General features: G+C 38.3%; 1 protein-coding gene across 6 annotated transcripts in view; it reads right to left on the bottom strand.

The window, feature by feature from the left end:
* Window positions 1-25,275, bottom strand: part of FAM13B (family with sequence similarity 13 member B) — a 55,878-nt gene that overhangs the window by 13,340 nt on the left and 17,263 nt on the right. For 4 of the 6 annotated variants that reach the window (XM_053376871.1, XM_053376872.1, XM_053376875.1 and 1 more), the window contains 12 exons: window positions 24,815-25,027; window positions 23,286-23,460; window positions 22,040-22,181; window positions 20,548-20,711; window positions 13,444-13,485; window positions 11,997-12,143; window positions 11,166-11,292; window positions 8,465-8,529; window positions 7,445-7,499; window positions 6,985-7,132; window positions 4,398-4,463; window positions 2,836-3,043 (listed from right to left, as the gene is read on the bottom strand). In XM_053376871.1, coding sequence (XP_053232846.1) covers window positions 2,836-3,043; window positions 4,398-4,463; window positions 6,985-7,132; window positions 7,445-7,499; window positions 8,465-8,529; window positions 11,166-11,292; window positions 11,997-12,143; window positions 13,444-13,485; window positions 20,548-20,711; window positions 22,040-22,181; window positions 23,286-23,460; window positions 24,815-25,027 — 1,552 coding nt within the window. The remainder of the gene's footprint in view (window positions 1-2,835; window positions 3,044-4,397; window positions 4,464-6,984; window positions 7,133-7,444; window positions 7,500-8,464; window positions 8,530-11,165; window positions 11,293-11,996; window positions 12,144-13,443; window positions 13,486-20,547; window positions 20,712-22,039; window positions 22,182-23,285; window positions 23,461-24,814; window positions 25,028-25,275) is intronic. The other 2 variants (XM_053376873.1, XM_053376876.1) reach the window with 2 other exon arrangements.

Raw genomic sequence — 25,275 nt, forward strand, 5'->3', positions numbered from 1 at the left:
CTTCAGACCCCCTGGGAAACTCAACAAACCTGTTGTACCTAGAACTGGGTGTGGAGAGTGCAGCTGAATGGGACACAGCTGGAGGCAGCCTGCTGAAGTACCACCCACCTTGGGATTACTCATAAAAAGCAAGACTAGAGTGAGAGACTACAGCCACGACTGCTGTTTCTAGGATCTCTTCTCGCTGTGAAACTTTTGTGGTTGAGCTGAGTGTTTGTTTGGACCCTGGGTGAAAACCCAGAGGATGAGAGGGAGGGTGTGTCAGAAGGAAAATGAACTGATACTGATTTATATACATTAGTAACTGTGTTAATGTAATGTTTTTATATGTAACTATTTTTGTAACAATTTAAGTTGCCTGTTGTTGCTTCAGTTGTCTGTAAACCGCTTAGAGATATTTTAAATATATTAAACAGTACAGAAATTAAATAATCATCAAATAACCAGCAATAGGATACCTATGAATCTAATGAATAGGCACTTGAAGAAAAATGTCACTACTAATCATACCATGATTTGTGATGATCTCAGGATCAAGATGGTAACAACTCTAAATGTACCAAAGACTCATCTGGTGCCTAGGAAGAAACAAGTTTTTCTGCAGCCAGGGGCAGTTAAGCCCAGGGAAGTGAAAGTAGTACTATTTTAAATTGATGTTTTGGATAAGTAGTCACAAATTTGGACAACTGACGACATGCTGTGATCCAGGCAGATTAAGAAGTTATTTCTTACTGAACAACACAAATATTGCTCCATGCACCATGGTACCATATGCGACATAAGCTCCAAGTATTTTGTTAATACTGGGGGGGGGGGGACCTGACAAGGTTTGAGTCAAAAGTTGGGTAGAAAATGGGAGACAGATGTTAGGTGGTCCATGCTTATGCAAAGTGCACATTGTTAAACATAGTCTCAGAAGACAATAGGTCTTGCAGTCTTAAGAGTCGTCAACAGGCTCATCACAGCTATCTGCCAATCACCCATTCCCACCACCCTTCTGAGTAATACCCCTCCCCACCTTCTCACTATATAGAAGGATCTGGCAACTTCTGTTTCAGTGTATCTGAAGAAGTGTGCATGCACACGAAAGCTCATACCAAGAACTAACTTAGTTGGTCTTTAAGGTGCTACTGGAAGGAAAAAATTTTTTTGTTTAGACTATGGCAGACCAACACGGCTACCTATCTGTAACTGGAACTGCTCTGTAAGTTCAACACTATGGACTGTATCTAAATTTCTCTCCGCTACCCCAATTCATCACCAAAATTTGCTGCAGGGGATCCCCCCGTCTGGAGATGGTTTTGAAGATGACAGTGGGAAGGAAAAGGGCAAATCCCAATGTGTGAGTGTAAGTTTGTTCCATTCATGCAACAGCAGTGCTAGACACAACCCTTAACACTTTTTGCAGCTATAAACATGTTTAGGAGCACTGAAGTCAGTTGTAGCATTGTAAAACAAAGAAAGCTTGTGGCAAGAAGATGGTTCAAGCCCACATGAGGCTTAAAGCCTTGACTGAGTATACTTTCCACTCATTGTTCTTCCACTTCAGAAAAAATTGAAAAAACTTTGTCGTGACAATGGTTGGTTTATGTATAATTTTCATAACCAGAAAAGTATTATTGTATAACAACGCTCAATAACTAACATGAATCAGAACTCAGGGCAAGGCAAGTCTCTATCATTAAAATGATATAACATTTTGCCTATTATGTGTGGGTTCAGTGTACTCTAGAATGCCTCTCTCTACAACGACAGTGCAAAATCTGCTTTACGTTAGCTGGAAACAGGTGGGAAATCCATACACACTAAAAGTCAGACTAGATAGCATCACAACAATGACCATGTAGTTTAAGCATAAATGGATTGAATCCAGACTTATTTATGAACAGAAGACCAGCTCTGCTGGATCAGGCCAAAGCCCATCAAGTCCAGCATCCTGTTCTCACAGTGGCCAACCAAATGCCTATGGGAAGCTGAAAAGGAGGACCTGCCTGCAGCAGCACTCTCCCCACGTGCGATTCTCAGCTGCAAGTACTCAAGAGGCATGACGCCTTCACTAAAGCCATTATAGTTAGTAGCCACTGATAGCCTTATTAACTATAAATTTGTCTAATCCCTTTTAAAGCCTTCCAAGTTGGCAGCAAAATTCATAGTTTATGCACCGTATAACGAGGTACAGGATGGACCTGCGTACTAGTGTTATGAGAGAAGATGAAAAACATCTTGATATCCACTTTCTTTACACTTTGGGTGGAATTCAATGTTGCTCTATGGCGAACTGTTGCCTGCCTGATGGAACGATCGATCAGCCCTCTCCTTTCCTCAATGTGCTGTTCTAGGAGTTCTGACATCCCCCAGGCCAATTCCAGAGGTGGGAGGGGGGGAACTCCACTGCACAAGCAAAATCCCTTGTACAGGCTTTGCAATGACAGATTAGGTGAAGACCACCCCATGTTATCTTATACACCTCTATTGTGTCCCACCTTACTTCTCAATGAAAAAGACCAAAATGCTCTAACCTTTCCTTGTAGTTACAACTTTGACTAGACCCACTGGATCCAGTAGGGCTTAAATTAGTCCTGACTAGATTTCAATGAGCAATGAGCATATTCAATGGATCCAAATTAAAATCAGGTTTGAGATTTCTACATACTAGGTACAGAAGTCTTCCAAGTCTGCAATGCCGGAAGATGGACTAGATGACACTTGGGGTCCCTTCTAACGCTACAATTCTATCTCAGCTTTTACACCAAAACACCTCTTTTCTAAAGAGAACTGACTCCAAACATCAGAATTTGATCTTGTGTAGCTTAGTTATGAGCATTAACTACCTACCTAACAAAAGAAAGTGCTTTAGATGAAGAATCTGCTTTTTCTGGATCATGCAGAAAACGCTGGCTTTGTCCAAAATCCAAACTCCGATGTGACAATATGGGATGACTGTCTTCTTCCAGAGGATGATTCATTCTTCCAGCTTGTGGAGAAAGCTGAGCTTCTCCAGATTCACTCTCTTCCTGCCAAGATTTAAAAGCAGGAAACGGCTCTACAAAAGACAATGAAATAAAAAGCAAATGGCACTTAGGTATTATAGGGTCACAAGAAAACCAAGTGTGCATTAAATAGTATGCTTATACACAAAATGAATAGTGAAATGCACTGGAAAGCTACATGTCATAAAGCAAACAAAAAAGAAATAGCCCAATACACCCAAAATACATATACAACAATATTCATGAGTGTATACAACTTATGCATTTTTCTAAATAGTCAGCATGCATTACTTTAAAAAGTTGTACAATTCTGCACAACAAATTATATACAGTGTGCATTTTAGATAACACAACAAAGCCAGTGGGATGTTTAATCCACTGGCAGCAGATATTTTCTGTAAAAGCAATAAAAGGCACACTGAAATAGTTCAAGTGCAACATTAAGTGCATGGATCCATCTACATAAAGATAATGAATACAATCTTTTACAACTCTTAGGTTGCAATCCTATATATGCTTGACTAAGAGAAAGTCCCATTAAACTCAACAGGGCTTACCTCTAAGTAGACATGTATAGGACTGTACTGTTAGAAAACAAAACAAAATCAACTATGCTTCAGTATATAAAAAGTTCTGACTTCCTTCATGTGTTGATATATAGGATTAGTTCACTAGTCTTAGAGCGATGCTGAAGGAGCATAAATTGTTTTCAAACATGAAAAAAAGAACAGAATAAAATTCCAAATTTGAGGGGGGAAATGATTTGTTGATGTTTCATAAAACAATTTCTGCTTTAAAGGAACTGAAAGATTTAAGTAAGGGATCCCAGGAAATAAAATCCTTGCTAATGTCCCTTAAAAAATTTGTATCTACATCTCTCTTAAGGGCTTTTTAGCTGTCTGCTTAGCTGCTATCAGGATAAGTATAGTCACCATAATTTCCAGTGCAATTCTTCTACTTGAATGCTAAGTTTAAAGAATATGGAATGGTAACACAACAAAATGCTGATTGACCCACTTGTACCTGCTTCCCACCGAGTACAAAAATGCCTTTAAGGAATCACCGTCTTGAAATAAAAGATGCCGGGTTTAAAAAACACAAACCAAGCATGTCCTCATGTTGTGAGCATATTAAGCTGCCCTATGCAGAGTCAGACCATTGGTTGTCCAGCTAGCAGATTAATAACCACTCTGACTGGTAGCAGCTCTCCAAGGTCTCAAGCAGAGGTATTTCCCAGCCCTGCTGGTTGGAATGCTTTAACTGAACCTGGAACCTGATGCATGCAAGGCATGTGCCTCTGTAAGTAAGTTATGGCTCTTCAGAAGGCAGCAGGTAAAGGGGTAATTTGAAAGCAACCATAACCATGAAAAAATGTAGATAACTGAATGTATGGCGAGCCATACTTACCCTCCCCTTCTGTCTGCAGATGCATTGTTTTGAAATCAATGAGGGGAAAAGTGATAGGGCATGGTGCTAATAAATGAAAAAATGGCAAAAAATACTGAAGTGAACACATCGCACAGTTAGAACAAACCATACATAACATGTAGGAAGTACAGCACAAGGAAAGTCTTCCAACTGAGTGGGCCAGGTGTGAACACTCCATTCCCAATGATGTGGGACAGTTGAAGGTGCCCAGCACCACTCAAGATTAGGCCCTTTATTAATTAAAAGCCTTTCCAGAAAGGTTGGATCAGAGGTGACAAACAAAAAGCCACATGCTTTCCCATGTTTTAGCAAAACACGTTTTTAAAGGAAGAGGATTTCCACACAAGACAGTTTTTGCTCATATTTTTAAAGACAGTAATAGCAATTCAAAATGCAGGGAAATAATTAAATTATTTGTGCAATCAAGACATGCATTTGTTTAATTAGAATGATAAATGTTAATACTAGTTGAAGCAGATTTTTTAATCACAACATACTAAGCAGACCTCACTCTGCAAACCAATGAAGTAGACCAGGATCCCACAGGCTTACACAGGAAATCCAACTAGTCTAACATAAAAAGTTTAGCATACTAGAATTCTAATTGATTTCGAGAGAACAGAGAATGACCAGATTTAGTCCAGGGTCCAAAGGACCATGCAAGACCTTCCAAGAGCACAAAGTAGGTACAGAGTACAGCAGCAAACATAATAAGAAATCCTACTTGCCACGTGTTTTCTTCTAAAAGCAACCTGAGAAGCTGACATTCCTACCATAACAAAGGACTGTTGTTGCTTTTAAAGCAGATATTGGGGCATAAAGTATACTTCTTATGCTTAGATTCAGGAAAAAAATGGGGATGGAAGCTATCACCTATGTAGGAAGTAATTCTATGTTGGGATTAATATTGGTACACATCCACACACTGGCTCAGCTACATGGTTTGGTTATGTGTGCCTTCCTCCAATATTCCTGGCTTTCAGCATAAAGTTTCCCCTTACATCCAGACCAGCAAACAACCATTTGTGTTTGTTCTGCAAATTAGGATCAAACACTAATTTATTGGACAAGTGCAAATCACAGTTTTCCATATGGTTTGCTGAAAACAATGAAGTCCTTAATTACTCTAAATGTATTTGGAGAAGGTAGATGAGGGAGTGCAAAAGTCAGACTCCTTCCAGGGTCATTCTCATAGTGCCAAATTATGGCTTGGTGTTACATCTGATGCAATAGCATTCATACTTTTTATAATACAAAAAAAATAACCGAAGACTGAAAGTTTCATGTCTGTGTTCCTGGTGTCCAGGTATTCACCTTTCCCGTTCTATAAGAAACTCCCAACAATTTTTATTTACTCAGTGTAAAAAGAATAGCCCAAAATGCCTGATACTACACAAGAACACCAGGTTGATTTTTAAATTATACACAAAACAATATCTATACCTCAAATTGATATTAATATTGAGGTTAGTTGAATTACGAGTATTCAAATTTGTTATACAACAGGGCAGTACTTGCTTCATAAGTAAGCACTAACACTACATGCCATTGTATATCATTTAGAGCTGCACTTTGTGCCAAAGTTAAAAACTGTGGCTACGAAATCCCTGCTGGTTTGGTCATTATATGGCCTACATGCTCCTTTCTTGTAGAAAAGGAAAGAAGGGAGGTGTGAATACTGCTTGGCCAAGGCACTCAAGGCACCTCAGGAGCACAGCATTCAATGAAACTTCCACTCATTTCCCACAGTATAGGAGGGCAAGGAGTATGGCCGCTCTGGTTGCTGCTTGGGCTCAGGTGTTCTAGGCACCTCATATGCACAGTGATCTGGGAAACTGCTCCCATTTCTGCTGCTGTGTGCAGGAGAGCTCAGGGTTGTGCTCAGGTCCTGCTTGTGGGCTGCACATAAGCACCTGGATGGCTACTGTGATTACAGGATGCTGAACTAGAAGGGCTTCTGGTCTGATCCAGCAGGACTTTTCTTATGTTCTTAGGCTCCATGGCAATAAATGATGGTGGGAAAGTGGTGGGGTGATTACTGATTTGACCCTGTGAGCTTGGCACAGACAACCTTCAGTCTTTGTCCCAATCCTTGACCTGGAGAGGCATGAAGGATTCACTGCATAATTTCTAGGATGATCCCCGCCTACCTTGTAGCTTAAAGATTTAGTAGTGGATTCGCCAGAGGGTTACAGTATACTTGCCATGCCAGCTATATACGGAGTTCTATACAAGACAGATACTCTAAAAAGGTGACTCACTGGAAGCACACACATGTTGTACAGGAATGTTAAAAGCATATGAATACTTTTAAAGGGCTTGAATTAGCATTAGGTTGCTTTGCTTTCGGTTATGTTTAGGATAAACTGAGTGGCGGCCTCACCGTAACTCAATGTAACTATCAGTCTTGCCATCTATTTTCTCTTCACACTTATTCCAAACAGCTACTAGTTCATTTCTTAAAATGCTATGAAATCATCCAAAAATTAATGGCAAACAAATGCAAGCTTCTGAAAAGTTTCAGAATTACTCTGTTCTTCAAAAGTATCAAAGGATTCAGAATTACCTTCCCATCTGTCACCACCATTCACATTCTTCAAATCAAGATGTGGTACAGGGACACACAATGTTGCTTCGGGAGCATTGTTATTTCTGTTTTTCAGTTCTTCCAACTCATTTTTGACACTTGGATCACAAACTTTGCTAATAAAACCCTGTAAATAAACATCACAGTTATTCTAATCACTCTACAGTGGAGTTAACAAGTTTCAGTCTCCAGCAAAACAAACAAACAAACAAAAAACCCTCTGAATTAATTTCACAGATCTATGAATATGAATATAACTAAACATTATGCCAATGAACTCCACACACATAAGCAAACACTCTCTCCCTCCCCCCCATAAGCAACCACTCTGGCACAAAGGAAACACAAGACTCTTAGGGAGAATGCACATTTAAGTAAGCAAGCATGTTTAACATTAAGGCCTAGCTTTACAAGGAAAAATAAAGAAGCAATTTCTTACCAGAATCACGTGTGAAGTCATTTTGTCGCCATCATCAAATGATGTACAATCTTGCCTATAAACAGAGTCTTATTATTGTTTGAGCAGATTATTACTTCAAAGCATCTGTGAAGACAATTTATTCTTTTATACCACACATATAGGCTCAATTCAGACATCACACTAAACCATGGTTTGTGCCAATCATGATTCAGAACCCCAATGAACAGCTTCCAAACAATCAAGCAAACGATCATTTAGAGATACTTGTCTGCTTTCGTTTTTCATCTGCCCAACACTCTCATCTCTAGATGTAGTAGCCTTGGAAGGTGGATCAATAGCAGTAGCCACAGCTATTGTTCGTCAATTCAGAGGTCATGCGAAATCATAATTAGCAAAAACCATGGTTTGGAAACCCACTAAAAATGGCTTTCAGTTCTAGTTTGTCAACTGATTGCAAACCATGGTTTGTCAATTCAGACATCATGCGAAACCATAGTTAAACTTCCTTAACCATGATTTATCTGAATTGAGCCAGAATGTATAGCAGGAAATTGGCTAGAGGAGACATTTGGGGTCAGAGCCACAAGACCTTCTGATACATTAATAACTGCAAGTACAAGAACTGAGTTAACAGAAAGGCGAAAGGTTGCTAGGCCAGATAATAGGCTTAAATTAAATTATTATTAACTTGACTGGCTTTCCCATTTCCCTACTCTAATAAAACAATTAATAATCACAAAAACCTGGACACCTAAGCAGTCCACATAAAATAGAAAATAAGGGTGCTGGTAGTATCAACACTGTTTTTAAAAGCAAATTACTTTAAAGTCTAAACTTGGATAAAATAAGTGCCAATTTTTCTCCATTGTTCTGACAACAAATAGAAGTACTCATGCCAGTCAAATCACTTCTGGATGATGACTCAATTTTAAAAAATTTTTTATCTGAACAAAAATTATTCAGCATTTACAAAGCTGATATTAGAAATGCAAACTGTCACATCCCCCCCAATACTCTCATTTATACTAAAATACATACTTATCTCCAACAGACTCTTTCACGTCTTCTGTTCCATCACATGGCTGCAATAATATGCCTGCTTCCTATTTAGGAAAAAACACAGACTTCAGCATGATACTTCAGACTGAAACATCCACATCTTATTTTAAAAAAATAAAAATAAACCAAACTTAAGGTTTTATGTGTGGTCGACCCAAATATACATTCAGTCCCTTAACTTTGTACAAATGTGGTCAAACCACAATTTATTAGAAAACATTAATATAACACAAATAGACTGTTCATTTTTAGCCCTCTTCGTATATCTAGAAAACAGATTTTTTCATAAGGGGCTACTGACACATATTAATTGCAGATTTGAGGCCCAGAGATCTGAACAAAACAATAATGACAAACATGATGAGGACTTGTCCTCAGCTTATGTAAAATGACTCATCAGTTGGACACACTAAAAGGTACAATTAATCCTTGTTACTAAATAAAGCAGCGACAAGGATAAAATGAGATGCTTGCTGCTGGCAGCAAGCACTCATACTATGTAAAGCAACAACAGAGGAACACATACTTTTACTCATTAGTAACAATATCAGATTTATAGATGTGAATTTTACTGACAACACTTATTTATGCTATAATGCATTTTGAGCTCCCTAATCCTAATCCCAACTACATAAAACAAATTGGTAACTGCTGAGAGTCATGAACTATTTCTTTTTCAGAGGTGTAGCTAGAACTGCCAGTAGCCTAAACCAAACTTATCACAGCTTCTTCAGTCCCTGTTGACATTTTGAAAAGTGATTAAGGAATTCATACATCCTACCAAATTCAGCGCCAAGCAGCTGTCCAGATTGCTAATGCAGCCTCCCAACTGCACCCCTCAAATCCCTCCAAAGGGACTGAGCAGGCTTCAGGCTGTTTACATCTAAATGATCTTCCTCTTTTGACTCTTAATTTTATTTCTCTCCTTTTCCTCTGCTACGTCCCTTGTGTCAGTATCTAAACTTCAAGTCCCTTTTGGCAAGAACCTATCTTCTCCTTTGTGAGGTTTCATATACGTTGATGACACAAAAACAACTCGATATAATTTGTTTCCCACTATTTTGGTGGGTTCTGGACTATCTATGTGGAACTTATGCCCAGTGCCGAGATCGTACATTGATTCAGTTTGTGAGTATTCCTTGTTAAGGTGCTAACTGTGCAATATGATGAGCTCAATTTAATAATATATGGGGGGGTCAAGAGAGAGCTTAAAGAATCTGGAGAGAAACATTCTGTTACGCAGAACACTATTTGGGCTTTATTGTTTCAAACAAACCATACTTATAATTTACAAATTTGTTGAATTTGGATGACACAACAAGCTGTGGTTAAATAAAAAACAGAAGCCAAAGCTTCTCCTCTTCATGGTCATGTTGAAAGAGAGGGAGTGGGGTTGTGAGATCCCAAGGGAAGGCTACATTTGTTCCTGTCACAATAATTATGGTTGTCCAAATATTGTATAACCTTGATGTGGAAAATTAACTTTCAAATATTTCAAAATACAGTACATTTGCAACTATTTGGTACAAGAGTGCAATCATTTTGCCAACCACAGCGAAACAACACTACAGAACAAAGCTTCCAAATCCTATTTGCTTTTCACTTGCCTCAGTTTCCACCATTTTCTGCAACAAGTGAAAAGGTGAAAAATATTTGTGAATATACACTGTAAATGAGCAAATGAAAGGAGCTGAGAAGCTTGTTTCATGCCAAGCTTCCATTTTTTGAAGTTCATGAAGTGTAGTGGAAATACACCGGAAGATCCATGGTATTTTGAGGAGACATGGTTGGCCTGGCACAATTAGTCCTTCATCTCATCATAGAGACTACCAGAGAACAGGCACTCTCTATTTCTCTTAGCCTCTAGGTTGGTAGCAGGTGATGTTATTGCTGAATCATGCTGACTTGTCTTCTTTCCCAGACTGAAGTGCTAATGTGGGGAGCATCCCCTGATTGGAGATAATACAGCTGTGGTACATCAAAAGGACCTCAGAGTTAATTTCATTGCTTAGCTGTTGGTTTGTCTGATGGCACATACCCAGACCATAAGACCCATGGTGCTAGGTCTGGATAGTTAAATAATCGCACCTCATGCCACGTGACTTAGGACAGATAGGATAAAAACCCTGAAGTTTGACCCAAGAGGTGAGCTTTGGCGCAAACCTGAAAGCCTTCATGACCCATCGACTAGCTTGGGGTCTCTCCGCTGCTGTATCTTTGGAGCTCTAAGCAGATGAATGGGGGTGTTATCTGCCTGCTTGTTTTGCCATTAACTCTTATGAATAAATTACCATAAATCTTAGAGTTCCTCACAACCCGTATTTACTTCTGAAAACCCTGAAAAAGAAACCCCTTGCACTTGGCAAAGCATGAAGCTTGAAGTAAAATTTCCAAGAAATAAACTGGAGAAACTAGGGAAATAAAATTGAGTACTTCTACTGTACTGCTGCCGCAAGAACTTTGGTTAGTAGATGGGATATCAAAACTGCAAGTTACAAACAAAAACAAATAAAATAGCTTATTGGGATGGAGTTGAACAAAATATAGGTTCAGGACACCTACTTTTTCCAACGTTGCTAAAAAACATGTGCAGTATAGTTCTATGCACATTTACTAAGAAGCAAATTCCACAGAATATTGTGATATAAGATGCATAAAGCATACTTCTGTGCTAAATTACCTGATAATTTTCCTTTTCCTCAGACACAGGCTGCATAACTTCATTGTCTAAATTAGTGCAATCCACAGCTTCAGAGCAGTCACCAAGATTCTCACCATCTTTAGTAATATTCTTTTCAGTATCATCCCTAATATCAAAACAAATATATTTACACTTTTTTAAAAAATGCTGCAATTATTAGAAGTTAAAAAATAATAATGCTGGGAAAATCCTGGGGTACAATTAGGTTAGAAGACGTTCACAAGTCGAACTGCTTTCAGAAAAGAAAAAAGAAGTTGTTTAAAGGATCATTGATATATCTAAATTGTCTCCTCTGGCACAATTCTTAATTTACTATAAGTTACAGGTAGTGCTTTTTTTCTTAAAAAATGTTTAGGGCTACTCTCATTTTGACTCAAGAAAATCACCATTTTATATGAGAAAAATAAATACAGTAAATGGACAAAAGTACGAACATTCACAAAATATTTAGGGGTATGCGTACCCCTGCATCCCCCCACAAAAAAGCACCGGTTACAGGTATCGCTCTTGGGGAAAACCTGTATTGCTCCTGTCAAGTACATGCACAGACACCAGATAATGGAATAGGCTTCCAGGGCTGCCTTCACACAGTAATCACGGAAATTCAACTACTAAGTTGTTCGGATCAGCAGTGGCAATACTTATAACACAGAGCTTAGATACACAAAAGGCCAAAATATTGCTCTGCCACGTAACAGTTGTATTTTTATTTACTCACTTACCGCCAGTTTATATAACATGATGTTGCTATATAAAAAAATAGTAAAATATAACAGTAAAATATAATCCAGTAGTAAAATGTCAGCTTACTGGTTGTTAGATCCTTCATCCCCCTTAATATTTGCTTCTTGGCACACCATTTGGTGGTGGTGTAAATTCTTGAGATCTTGATCTATGCTGCTCTGCAGATCAAAGAGATGTTGTTCCACAGCTGCTCTAATTGTTCTTTCCAAGATGCTTTTTTTAAAAAAGAAGTTATGTTTTAGTAGCAATCTAATTTATCCACATAGTATATTCTCATTTCCCAATTCTGTATCAAGCAGGCAGAGCACAAAAAAATAAAGCAGGCTTGAAAACAGGAGTGCTCAGCACTCATGTGCGTGCGAGCACGCACAGTCACATCTTTCAACTCACTATAATCAATTTACTTAAAACTGTATTGTATTAACTTTTTGCAAGACTACTCATCTAAAGAGCTTCGGCAAGTAACAAACACAGCTATCAACTAGTAAATCCAAAATATATTCTCAACAGATTATTCATTAGATTGTCAAGAGGATATTTACCACCACATTGTGGTGTCATTTGGGTATTTTAAGTCATATGAAAACCTACTCTACTATACATTAAGAAGGTTGTATAACTCACATAACTAAGTCTCTTATGCATTAGATATCCAATAGGTTGGTTTCTAGATTTCTGGCCGGCTGGGCTTTCTATAACGCATAGACTCCAGCTTAAGGTTCTATTGTTTCAGGACTTTCCTGATTAACACTGGTTAGGTTTCCTAACGCAGATGAGAGGTGGGTGTCAATTTTAATAGGGACATCTGCCTACTTATATGTTTTTTGTTCTAAAACTGTCAGCTATATCTGACCCAATAATGCTACTTGTAAAATTAGCAACTCAAGTTTACTCAAAATATGCCTGTTGCCACAAACCACCTTGGTCGTTGGGCTCAGGTGTTGTTATGTCATGAAATCTCTTGAGGGCTCATAGTAAAGGTATCAGCAACATAACAGTGCAGTTAGCATGGAACTGAATGGTCAATTAGGTATGAATAGGCAGTTAGCATGGAACTGAATGGTCAAATGTTTCGAAATGGGACATAGAGAGTCAACACTGGCAAAATAAGAGAAAACAGAGGCAAAAGTCCTCAGAAGTGAAGTAAAGAGGAGACACAGGATGGCACAGCTGAAGTTGGAAACCTAGGCTGAGAAATAAGCACATGAAGTATTATGGCATATAGAGGCTTAAAAGAAAAAGGTGCAATAGAGTAATAAAAAAGGAGGGTGGAGGAGAAAATAACTGAAAGGTTATGGACTGTTAGAAAAGGTAGTGAATAAGTAGGGTTATCTGGAGTATCAAGAAATATGGAGGGGGGATTTAATGTATGGACTTTAAGGAGCCATTCAATTCTTAGCTAGAGGTGTCTCTTTATACTGAATAAACTAATGCACAAACAGTGCCACGCTTCCATAACAGAACACAGTCCAATTAAGAGTATTTTCGATTCCTTTGGGGAATTTATACTTACTCTGCAGAGGCTGGCAAGATGCTTAAGGGAGAGAGATGAGCACTGAAATGAAAGAGAAATAATGGTCTCCCTTTGCCACGTAACATTTCAACATCAAACAGGGGTTCTGGATTAAACCTAATGGCATTTTTCAGAATTGTACATATTCTATCTTTAAAAAATATAAACCAGGTGTCACCAACCTTTTTGGGCCCATGGTCACATTTGGAGTGCACTAAGGTCATCACCCCCTCTGGCTGCTTCTCTGCCTCCCTCTCCCAGCCAGAAAGAAAGTGCACACTTTGCCATAGGGTTTGGGTAAAGGTCAGAATTAAAATGCATCCCTTCTGAATTTGTCTGATTTTACACAGGGTCTACAGGTCCAGAGCTTGCCAGCACCACAAAAACATTTACAGAAGATACAGATCCTCGTGGATCTTCATGGGTTTAACATAGGTTGACAACAGTGCTATCAAAACCTCACAGAACAAATCTATAGACAGAGAGCTGACCTATGATTTGATGGTCCTTAAGGGGTTCTCTTGTAAAAATTAAGAGGCTTAATTAAGAATGTAGAGTTTTGTTTGTTTTTCATTTTTAAGTAGACTGATATAAAGCAGACCTCCTAGACTAAGATAGCGATCAGAACATAATTATTCCTGGGATATTTATACCATGCTTTTCCCCCTGACTGGACTCAGTGATATTTTTCTAGGCAAAATCTTAAATTGTGAAGGGAATATAAAATGGCATGAAGGGCCCAATTCATTTACTGCATGGTAGAAATATACAACAGCGTCAACATCATCATCACAATCTTTTATACCTCATGCCTACATGGGGTGGGGGGAGAGGAGATATAGAGGCAGACTCAGCCTTTGGTGACTTGGGAGTTCCACAGCAAACATGCAACTCAATCCCCTAATACAGGGGTTCTAAAAATGTGGCCTAATATATGGTGAGGTGAATTGATGCAACCGATTAAATGGTAGCAGGATACTGGATCAAAGTCATTAAGACTGTCCATATGGCAGCAATCCCAGCTAGGTCACTTAGGTATTAGCAATTCTAGCCAGGTCACATTCAGATCATTGGTCCCACAACTATCGTTATACTGGCTGGCCATGTGCAAGTATTTCTAGGGGGAGAAAGTTTTCATTGATGTAACCACAATTGTACTTCTAGTCCTCAAAATGATCTCTATAGTTAAGATTGCAATAAGGCAGGCATCCCCATACTTGGCCCTCCAGCTGTTTTGGGACTACAACTCCCATCATCCCTGACCACTGATCCTGTTAGCTAGGGGTGATGGGAGTTGTAGTCCCAAAACAGCTGGAGGGCCAAGTTTGGGGGTGCCTGCAATAAGGCATCATCTGATGCCTCTCAAAGGAGATGAGCTGCTACTTGTCAGAAGGTTCAGTGACCAAGGACCCCACCCCCAGCTTACAAACAAATACTGTAAAAAAAAAAAAGCATTCCAATGTCGAGTCACTTTAATTCCCTTGGCATAATAGGGTCCATGTTTTGTAACCCTGTCTCATGTTTAACCATTGTGTCCATGCTATAATAAATAATTCAAGTCACTACCTTCCGCACATTCACCTACCCGTGGTTTTACTTTGGTTTTATTTTAAGGCTGGTTTTGTTTGTGGTCTACGCATATTGTCATCAGATCCTGTTTGATAACACTATTTTGCAGAATTTTGTATAAACTTTCTTTTAAATTTTTTTTTTAAAAAAAAGAAGTTGGTGTGTTAGCCACACTTACTGTCTTCATTCACTATACAAAGAATGAATTTGTTTTCTGAGGGTGCGCTCTTATGTAACCACAACAGTATCATCCACATGAGAGGGAGGTAGGCTCAGGGCAACCCCAAAGACGTGCAGAAAAATAAAAGATCTTTAAAAAAGAACTTAAGGGGGGGGTATCAAAAACAGCCCAACAAGAATGAAAATCTAGTGAGAATGGATTGGTAATTGATTGCTGTCGGAAGTGGGGGGCATGGCATGGGTGAAGGGCACTCTATGGTGCAATATTTTGTCGCAGGTCACACTTGTTAGGTTGTGCTACCTAGCAGTGACGGGAGGCAGAATCTTAAAAAATGGCATTTTGCCATATTTACGATTTAAGTCCAGAGGGAGCTTGGACATGGGACAATTTTGCTGGATACAGCCCTCGACAATTGGTGGAGGGGGTATGTTACCAGAGGACTTGAAGAGCATATCTTAGCTGTTGTGTCTTTAATAACTGAGATAATTAGTAAAATTCAGGAGTGTAATACATAAATGTTTATAGCTTAGGTTCCATCTCTCCCTGCACCTCCTAACTATAAATCCTATGAATGTTTTCTTATGCAGAAGTCAGTCCCACTGAATTTAATAGAGCTTACTTTCATGTAGGTATACAAAAAAACTGCTGCCTTAGTTTGTGGAATAGCTGCAACTTAAGAAGCATTATAACTTAAATGAAAAGGAAGGTGGAAAATATGCTGTTAACAAAGATATTAATACTCTTAAAAATGCAACTCTTTGGGATATTATGGGATCTATAAAGGATGGATCCAGAATGTAAAAAATCTGGTTTTACCATGAATCCTGAATATAGGATAGATGGGGGGGGGGGTACACAGATATAGCTTTTCCAAAGTTTGTGGGCAGAAAGCTTCACTGAACTTGAAAACCCAAATCTGAAATGCTGGCACATACCAGAATAGTTAAGATGGCAAAAGTCCTTCACTTTTGTAATAAAAATTTATTAGACAGGGAAATTAAAAGTGTGTATATTATGCACTAGATGGACGCGGGTGGCACTGTGGGTTAAACCACTGAGCCTAGGGCTTGCCAATCGGAAGGTCGGCAGTTCAAATCCCTGCGACGGGGTGAGCTTCTGTTGTTCGGTCCCTGCTTCTGCCAACCTAGCAGTTCGAAAGCACATCAAAGTGCAAGTAGATAAATAGGTACCGCTCCGGTGGGAAGGTAAACAGCATTTCTGTGCGCTGCTCTGGTTCACCAGAAGTGGCTTTGTCATGCTGGCCACATGACCCAGAAACTGTCTGCGGACAAACGCCGGCTCCCTCGGCCTGTAAAGCGAGATGAGCGCCACAACCCCAGAGTCGTCCGCGACTGGACCTAACAATCAGGGGTCCCTTTACCTATATTATGCACTAAAATCCACACTTTCACATTTGTTGTTTTCAACCAGAAAAGGTGAAAGTTAAATATTTAAACTTTTAATAAAAGGGGAGAAGGCTGAAACCTCAGTGTACTGCTCTCTCTAAGCCACTAGAAACCAGATTTTCACAAGGGCTTGTAAAAGGCAGCAATTCTGAATGTTCTCTTCCAATCTCTCCAAGCTGGAGTCTTTAGAAAGCTGATAGGACAAAAATAATTGGCGATTACCTTCAAGAGTTTGAGAGGGGTGGCAAAGGGAGGCTTAAAGTCTTAGCAGGAAAGTATACAGTTCTTTTGGGGAAAGCTGTGGTCAGCCCTAAGCATATGACAGTGTACAATGGGGCTCACCCAGGGATTACTATATGAAAGCATTATCAAGTCAGTAACTTAACAGCAACTACCTAATCAGCTCTTTGCAGTATTTATATTGGAACAAATAATATGGATCATTTTCTACTCCATTCCCAACAAAGTGGCTGGAAATATTGGTGGCTGCTCCTTCTTCCCAATTTATAACATATCAGTGTGTTATGTATAAAGTAATTCTTACACATGGTAAGATACTTACAATTTCTCCATATTTGGGGTGGGGGTGGGGCAAGAGGAGGGAGATCCTGAGCTTGATATTTGCTTTAAAAAACTATTTTAAAAATAAATTATTTGTGTTCTATTCCCTGGAGTTTGTACAAGTTATTGTTATTGTGACAAAAGCCATCAAACTCAGTGTTTTTGTTTCATATCACAATACTACTCTGTACTACTAATCTTGTTACTAAGCTAACCTATTCTGCTTTTGCTAACCAGCTGTTTATTTCAGAACTGGTACATTTAGAGTAGCTAATATAACATTTCATTTTTTGTACATTTAATATGAACAAACCCTTAACCACAAAATGCTTTAGTTTAATGCCATTTTTTCTCTCAGCTGATTACACTGTATGCTTAGTTACAACCAATGGTTTTAGTAACTGATGAGCTACAGGACAGTAATTCCTGATAGCAAAATGTGAGGGAAATTAAAAGTAAGAAATTATAAATGAAAAACAATTAAAAATATGCTCCAGCCAACATTAAACAGTATGCCATTTATTAAGTAGATTACTATATAGCATATTTCAAATGCTATATATACTACAACTTTCGTTTAAGCCAAAAATTCCAAGAAGCACAGAGAAAACAAAAGGGGAATTATAATGAAGAACAATCCTTATTTGTAGGAATTCAAATTTGGGTTCTGAAACTTCAAATCACAATAGGCATGCTGCTAGACTAATCAACACCAGAACCAAAATATTCTACAATTTTCCTCTTCCTATTACATTTTCTTCTGTCTCACCCCCCAACACCTCTATTTATGCAATGCAGTGAAGATTCTCAGAAAAACAAGTGTATTGAAACAGCACTATTTCAAAGACTAAGGAATCCTATTACTAGTTCAAAGTCCCTCTAATCAGTTTAGCAGGATTTGATAAGATGCTACGCAGCACATAAATGTATTATGCATCCTATCAGTGCCCCTCCAAACATTTGTATTTCAAACAGCAGCATCATTTGGGTTGACTGCTGATGAAGAATGACGCAGCAAGATAGCAGCATAAACATTTTAAGGGCAAAGCACTTTGGATTTTCTTAAGCACTGTCATTTTTAGTAACAAAAATAAGCAATTAAGAAAATATTCACAAGCTTACTTTATATAGCTTATTATTACATGCAAATCGTTTTATAGTGCAGTGTATGCCTTCAAAAATATTTGTGTTTAGCTTCTAAAAAGTTAAGTCAGTCTTATCAAACTATCATTTTAAGTTGATTTACCTGTGCAGTAGAACTTTGTAAGCCATTCTGATTATTTTTGCTATTCCAAATGAGCATTTCATGTAAAAACACTTCATTTGAAAAACTATACAGTATGGCAATCTCTGTTGACTATCCATTCTGCTTGCTTGATCTCAATAGCTGCCTGTAAGATGGCACTATTGGAGTGCTGCACTAAGCCCTGCAGTCTACATAGAAATAGACTGCAACATGAGGTCACTACTGACAATAAGCTGCCCAATCAACATTTTAGCTCTAGTATGCTTTTCCTTCTGTTACCTCTTGGTGCAAGATGGTGGATCATAAGGACTTTTGACCAGATTAGCACCCACTTCCTCAGTATGATCTACACATTGAAAAGAAACTAGAGAATATTCAGAGGAAATAATATGATATGGGATATATATATGAACCAATAGATAAAAAGAAAAAAGAAAAACCCTGAGTGGAGTTATCCTAATTTCAGTTTTTCTCCACCATGTTTATTAAAGAGTCCTTGATGATATAGCTGCAAAGAATAATGGGAGAACTAACAATATGCTCAAATTGCAAGAGAGCTAGCTGAAGTAGTTAACAGGAGAAAAGTTCTTAAAAGTAAGCAGCAGTGGGCTATGAAACATGTTTATCACAACAAATACTCCAGCTGTTTTAGAGGAGGATGAGCACCTGTTCAGAATTATTTAGGTACAGGAAATGCTGTCCATGCAGGATTTATATTATATTAAGGTATACAGAATTCTTCCGGAACACGAGAATTCAGATTCCCCTTTTGTTAAAGCATTTAACGGTATCAATGAAAAAGTGATTATCTAACTCAATCATAATTTTTACATTACACAAAATTATTCAGGCTGGAAAACTAAGCTTTCAGAGAAAGGGAGACCGTGAGCCACAGCCAAAAGCAGCAATACAAATGTCAAAATAAAGACCACAAAAAGCCTCCACCTTCAACTTCACAATGGAATGCTTATTCTGAAATCAATCACAGCATAATTATTATAGAAAGTGGATAGTTATGCAATTTTGCAGGTTTTTATCATACCTTACTCACATCATTACTAAAAAAACTGCTACAGCAATGCGCTTCAAAAAGTAATGACCAGACTACAACTGGCATCAGGACTAGGTCCCAGGTTTGTATGCTCCCTCTTCTCCTTGCTCAGATTCCCTGACTTGGTTCGAGACAACACTCCTGCTGTTACCATAGCCTTCCTGACTTAAATATACTGTATATGCAAACCAAACTTGGTCCACAAGCCTCTTCTGAAAAACAGTTTGAAGTGATTTTTAAACCTGAATTTGTCCATTTTAATTTTTTTTAGTCATTACAGTTGTAATAAACTTGTGTTCAGAAAATTTTCTGGAAAAGGTTTGTGACACAGTTACTCTCTGGAGGAAGCAGGCCCCGTTTAGCAGGCTAGACACTCAATACACACTTGCCACTGCAGCAACTGCTTGATTTTCTAAGGACACAAGGCCCATACAATGGCTCCAATACTGGAAAAGAAGCAAGGACTAGATATGAAACAGGAATATGGGTTGTAACAATACAGGAGGAAGATGTGGGGGGGAAAGCAAGTATTATGGAAATGGTATAAAGCTAGAGAGGATTAGTTGTGTGGGATACTACATAACAATCATGATGAAATGCAGTAGGTTTGGCATTATTTTGACCTCATCTTAAATTTATGCATTATTTCCAGTATTTTATTTCCTTAAAATAAAACAAAAAAACTTCTCTTTTACCATGAAGCCCCACTACATGCAAATTGAAACTTCACAAAATTCTATTTTCATTCAGATGGAGTTTCTACATCTTGTACTTGTGTTCACTCAGTCAGTAAAATCCATGTTCATTATAATATTCTTTTTCTTCCAGAATATATAATGTCCATTTCCACTCAAATAGTTTTTTAAAAATATATAGAACATAATACAGACAGGAGGGAGGTCTAGGCACATGTCTACTCCTAACTTAAATCAATATAATATAGAATGGCTAAATGAACTAGGCCTGCTGAATTCTTCGGTACTGATTGAATCAAAAGCACAACAAAATGTGAAACATAAACAGCTATATTAAAGTAGTCAGGAAGCAGCACATAATCTAGGGATGGTGTCCATACTAGGAACCTTCATACCTTGTTGATGCTGAAACGCTACACGACTCCAAGATGCTCTCCATCATTTCTTGGGGCTCCATCTCCTGCCTGTATTCTGGGTCCTCCATGTTTTCTTCTTCTTCTTCTGGCAGTTCTTCAGACTGTTCAAGCTTTATATCTTCTTCATCCAGCAGATCATTTATCTTTAAAAACACACACCAAGTGAGAACATGATTTCTTAGAAAGACAGATTATTAAATTCCAAAAGTGTGAGAAGTGTGCTCTAAAAATAAAGTTGCTTAAGCTTTTTTAGCAGGCATTTTCTGATTCAGAGCTCAGCACCAACATAGAAAACAAGGCCAGCCACTAGATATATTTTCTAAACAAACATTTTCCACTATAGCCATATCACCTACTGTCATATGAGGTAGTTTCAATCAGCTAAGATATTCAATTTTAAACTATTGTACAGCTAGAAAAAAAGCACTAACTCCCCATTATGGGATTAAGGCCACTGGGACATGTAACCCATTGGATAGCCATGTTCTCAGGCAGTAGTCTTTCTACCTACCCCATTTTTAACTGGCAATGCCAGTGATTTAATGAAAAGTGGTTTCAGAGCCAAAACTACACTTGTGCAGGCAACCGAACAGTGCTTGGGCTTGGCTTGGCTGGCTAAAGCAACCCTATATAAAAACTCACCTAAGATTTACTTGTTGCCACATCACTGTAGGAGACAAATTCAATTCCTCATTTATTACAAAATAACTCTAGTCCTTAGTTAGATTGAAACATCAAATAATTTTGTTTGTTCAACTCCATTCTCCAGGGTGCATGGGCAAGAATAAAGGGCAAGAAAAAACTGCAGATAGGCGGAGTTTACATTGATGAACATGCTGTTGAAGTTCTAAAAAGAGGCCCTAACATCAAAGCACAAGCGTAGTTTTAGCTCTGAATACCCCGTCTTTAGAATCTAGATTACTGCACTAATATTTTAACTTTCCCAAAGAAATAACTTTGTTTTCTCAAGTCTAAGCCATAATAAACATGATTACAATTTCTTAACAATACACAAAAAAGGTAGTCAACATGGTGCCCTCCAGATTTTGTACTACTGCCCTAGGCATACCTAACCATCAGCTATGCTAGTTGGAGCTGATGGGACTTGGAAGTCCAACAATATTTAAAGGGCACCAAAAATTTGCTTCACAGGGTCAAGTGACTCTAGTGAATACAATACCTAGTGAAACACATATCCCTTCCCTAGAACTTTAACTTGTGTCACAGTCTGGAGAAGATTAGAAATAGGAGTCTTTACCAAGCAGCAGCCAACCAACAATTTCTTCCAAGTTCTCTACAAATGTCAGAGGATCTGGGGGAGGGGGAGGTTTGGCTGCAACCTCATATAAACTGCTGACTGGTAAACCAAACTACTGTAAGCAGACTCTTAACTATAATCTATTATGAAGTTTCTCTAGGCTTTTTAAATAGCAAAGTCTTTTATTAAAATGAAGCTGTACACAATTCTTACCTGCTCGGTTACTGAACTTAAATCATTAGATGAAAAATCTTCCTCTTCATTTTCAAAGAGTTCATCATAATTCTCTAACAGTCCCGCCATTATTCTGCTAACAAGTTCTTGCTCCTTCAGATCCTCCACATCTGTGTAAATGCTGACAAGAAAGGCCAAAACTAAATTTATGATTTCTGAAAGTAATTCCTCAAAGGTTATTAATATGTTCCTACAAGGGGCTTTGGGGTGGAGATCCTCAAGGACATAAAGGAACTGTCTGTGCACATACTGAAACTGTACATCCTTCATTGCTGGCCACTTAATTGTTTAATTAATTTTGTATACTGCCCTCTACCCACAGGTCTCAGGGCGGTTCACAATATAAAAAACACAAAACACACAATAAAAATAGAAACAAAAATAAGCCCAACCCATAGGAAAGGCCAGGCGGAGTCTGCACTGTTGGGTGCCGCTGCCTAAAGACACCCACACCCACCACCATGTTAGCCCTCCTCAAGGAAAATGCTGGGCAGGGAAGCTTTTGGGCAACACTGTCTGAAGGTTTAACAGCTCCTGTTTGACAAAGCCTTTAATACCTTTGACACACAGCTGCTGTAAAATCCCTACCTTCCTCCCAACTTTGGAGCTGGCACTGCTTAAATAATACCTGCCCAACTCTTCAGCTTCAAAGTTGGAAGGCTGGCCACATGTCAAGCTCACCAGAAGGCGGCATCACAGTTGCTGTGGCATATTGAGTAAATATGTTGAGCATCCAATGCAACATGAGGAACTACGCATAGAAGCACAAATGGTGGTAGGTCCAGTAAGTGGAAGCAAACATCATAATCTTGGGATGGCAACCACAAATAAAATTAAGTTTTTGGGAATTTAATTTGATTTGATCGTACAGGAGAAAATTCAGCTTCTTATAGCTTTATATAATTATCCACTTCACAGCACATGCAGGCAGGATTAATACTATAAATATTAAATGGACTAAAGATCAAGCAAACAGTTGTTAAATTAGGATAATTTTTTTTATTTTAAATACTAGAATTCAGGAAGATATTGGAAACATTCAACTTTGGTTTAATCATTTTCAATGGTATTTTATGTTGTTACAGCAGCGAGGAATAAAAAAAATACTGCATTCAAGGAAAACAAGCTTACTGAAGAGTGATAGCAGCTAAAGTTAGAACAAAAATGCATGTTTACTGCAAAGTCACATTCAAAGTAGCCAACATGTTCGCATTATCTAACTTACTGAAAGATATCAGGACCAAAAACTGCAGCTAGAGAACTTGCAGACCAAATCTCTTCATGATGCGTTGCTACATTAGCTAAAAATCTACACAGAAACTTTAACAAACTGTAATTAAGAGGCGGAAGCTGCTGCAAGAGAAACCTCAACTTTCTTCCAAATTCATCTTCATTAAAATCTGTAAAATGTGACAGAAGTATTGTTAATAAATGCTAATATGACTTTCAACATTTAACAAGACAAATTTAACTTCAGTAGTACAAATGTGTAACCAATGTGATAAAAAGTTCCACTTGATTCATTGGAAATGTTCAGGTTTTTGTTTTTTTAAAAGGTTCAAAACTTGAGCAGTATTCAGCACTTACAAGTTTCATATTAAGAGCACATTTCCCCTCGTTTTGTACTTTTTCCTTTCCCAATCGATTTGATATTTTAGTAAGCCCCTAGGCATTCCTGCACTGCTAGCCACCTATTCCTTGTGAAACTCCAGCATTATTCTTTGACGCAGTTCACAGTAAGACAAACCTATGGCATAGTGCAAATGAGCAGGTTCTTGAACAGATCAACGATGATTTTCTGCTTCTCAAGACCACCTCATGCTGTATGCCAAGCCATGGTTTGGCTTAGCACTACGTCCAACACCAAGCTCAATCCAGATAAGCCGCAAACTGTAGTCAAGGTTTGCTCTATGGCTTACTGCTTGTGATTTATCAGGGCAGGGGGAGAATAAACCACAAACATGGGTTCAGGGATAACACTAAGACAAACCATGGCTTAGATCGTAACAGCAGGACCAGAGGAGCAGCAAAGCAGTCACAAACATCTCTCTGGGAGCCCAGATAGTTCATTTGTGCATTTGTGGTAAGTCATAGTTTAGGTTAGCATTATGAATGAACTGCGTTTGCTGAACTGTAGTTCTGATGGAGTGTTCCAATAACCACTCTAGGTCCTGGGCAAAATAGAATCTAGAATGACAAACCTGGATATCTAGTCTTTTTCTTAATGTCTTAAACATTTCTTTAATTTTATCTAATAAATTTGGTGGATTTTTGTAAATGTCAACGATCCAGTTTGAATGAACACAGAAGCTATGCACCAAGGGAGAGGGATGTACCAATCATACTCGCTGAACATCTCCATCTTGCCTCTAGGCCTGCCATGACATTTTTGTGTACTGAGTGAATTTAAAATCAACACACACACAACCGAACTACATGGCTGTTAACCTACATAAAGCCCAGAAATCAACTACATGACTCAGAGTTATGGATGATGGATTATACGTCATGCTATAGCAAATATTCTGTTTGCACATTGATTAACTGGTAAGCCAGAGGCGGAACAAATGCATGCTGGTAATCTGGTTCTGCTCCCTGACCACATGTAGCTTCTACGTTCATCCAAACCAGATCAAATTTCCCAATTATCTTCATATAAATGTGGGGTTTCATACAGAAGAAACCCACAGCCACCCTAAAGTTTTGATATGATTATTTCTTGAAGCTATTCGGTCCTTAAAAGAATTCCAATACCTTGAGAAAGTTGTATCAAATGCATATGTAGAGTGCTAGGAATAACTGGTTCTGGAAGTGCTTGAAGAAAAAATCTAAGAAGACTAATAGCTGAAGGTACATCCGCTTCTTTAACCAGATCCACATCTTCTCCATTGTCGTATCTTTGCCGAAGCCACTCCACTGTTTCTGCATTTCCATTGACTTGAAAAAGTCCTTCTTGCTCTAGACCTCCTTAAGTTAGAATGAAAATACAAAATTCAGTACAACTGCTTATTTCAAAAGGTGCATATCTTACAGCATTAAGCGTGATCCTGTGTGAAAGACAGAAAATATTTTTTAAAATAAAACTTACTGTAATGCTCCCCAGTCAATTACACTATTGATGTATGATATCTGATATAGCTATAACCCCCATATTAATTGATTAATCACTTCCATAATATCATGAAGTTCCACATACGGTGCAGAGAAAGGGGAAT

The sequence above is a fragment of the Podarcis raffonei genome, chromosome 2 (assembly GCF_027172205.1).
Source record: "Podarcis raffonei isolate rPodRaf1 chromosome 2, rPodRaf1.pri, whole genome shotgun sequence".
Lineage (NCBI taxonomy): Eukaryota > Metazoa > Chordata > Lepidosauria > Squamata > Lacertidae > Podarcis > Podarcis raffonei.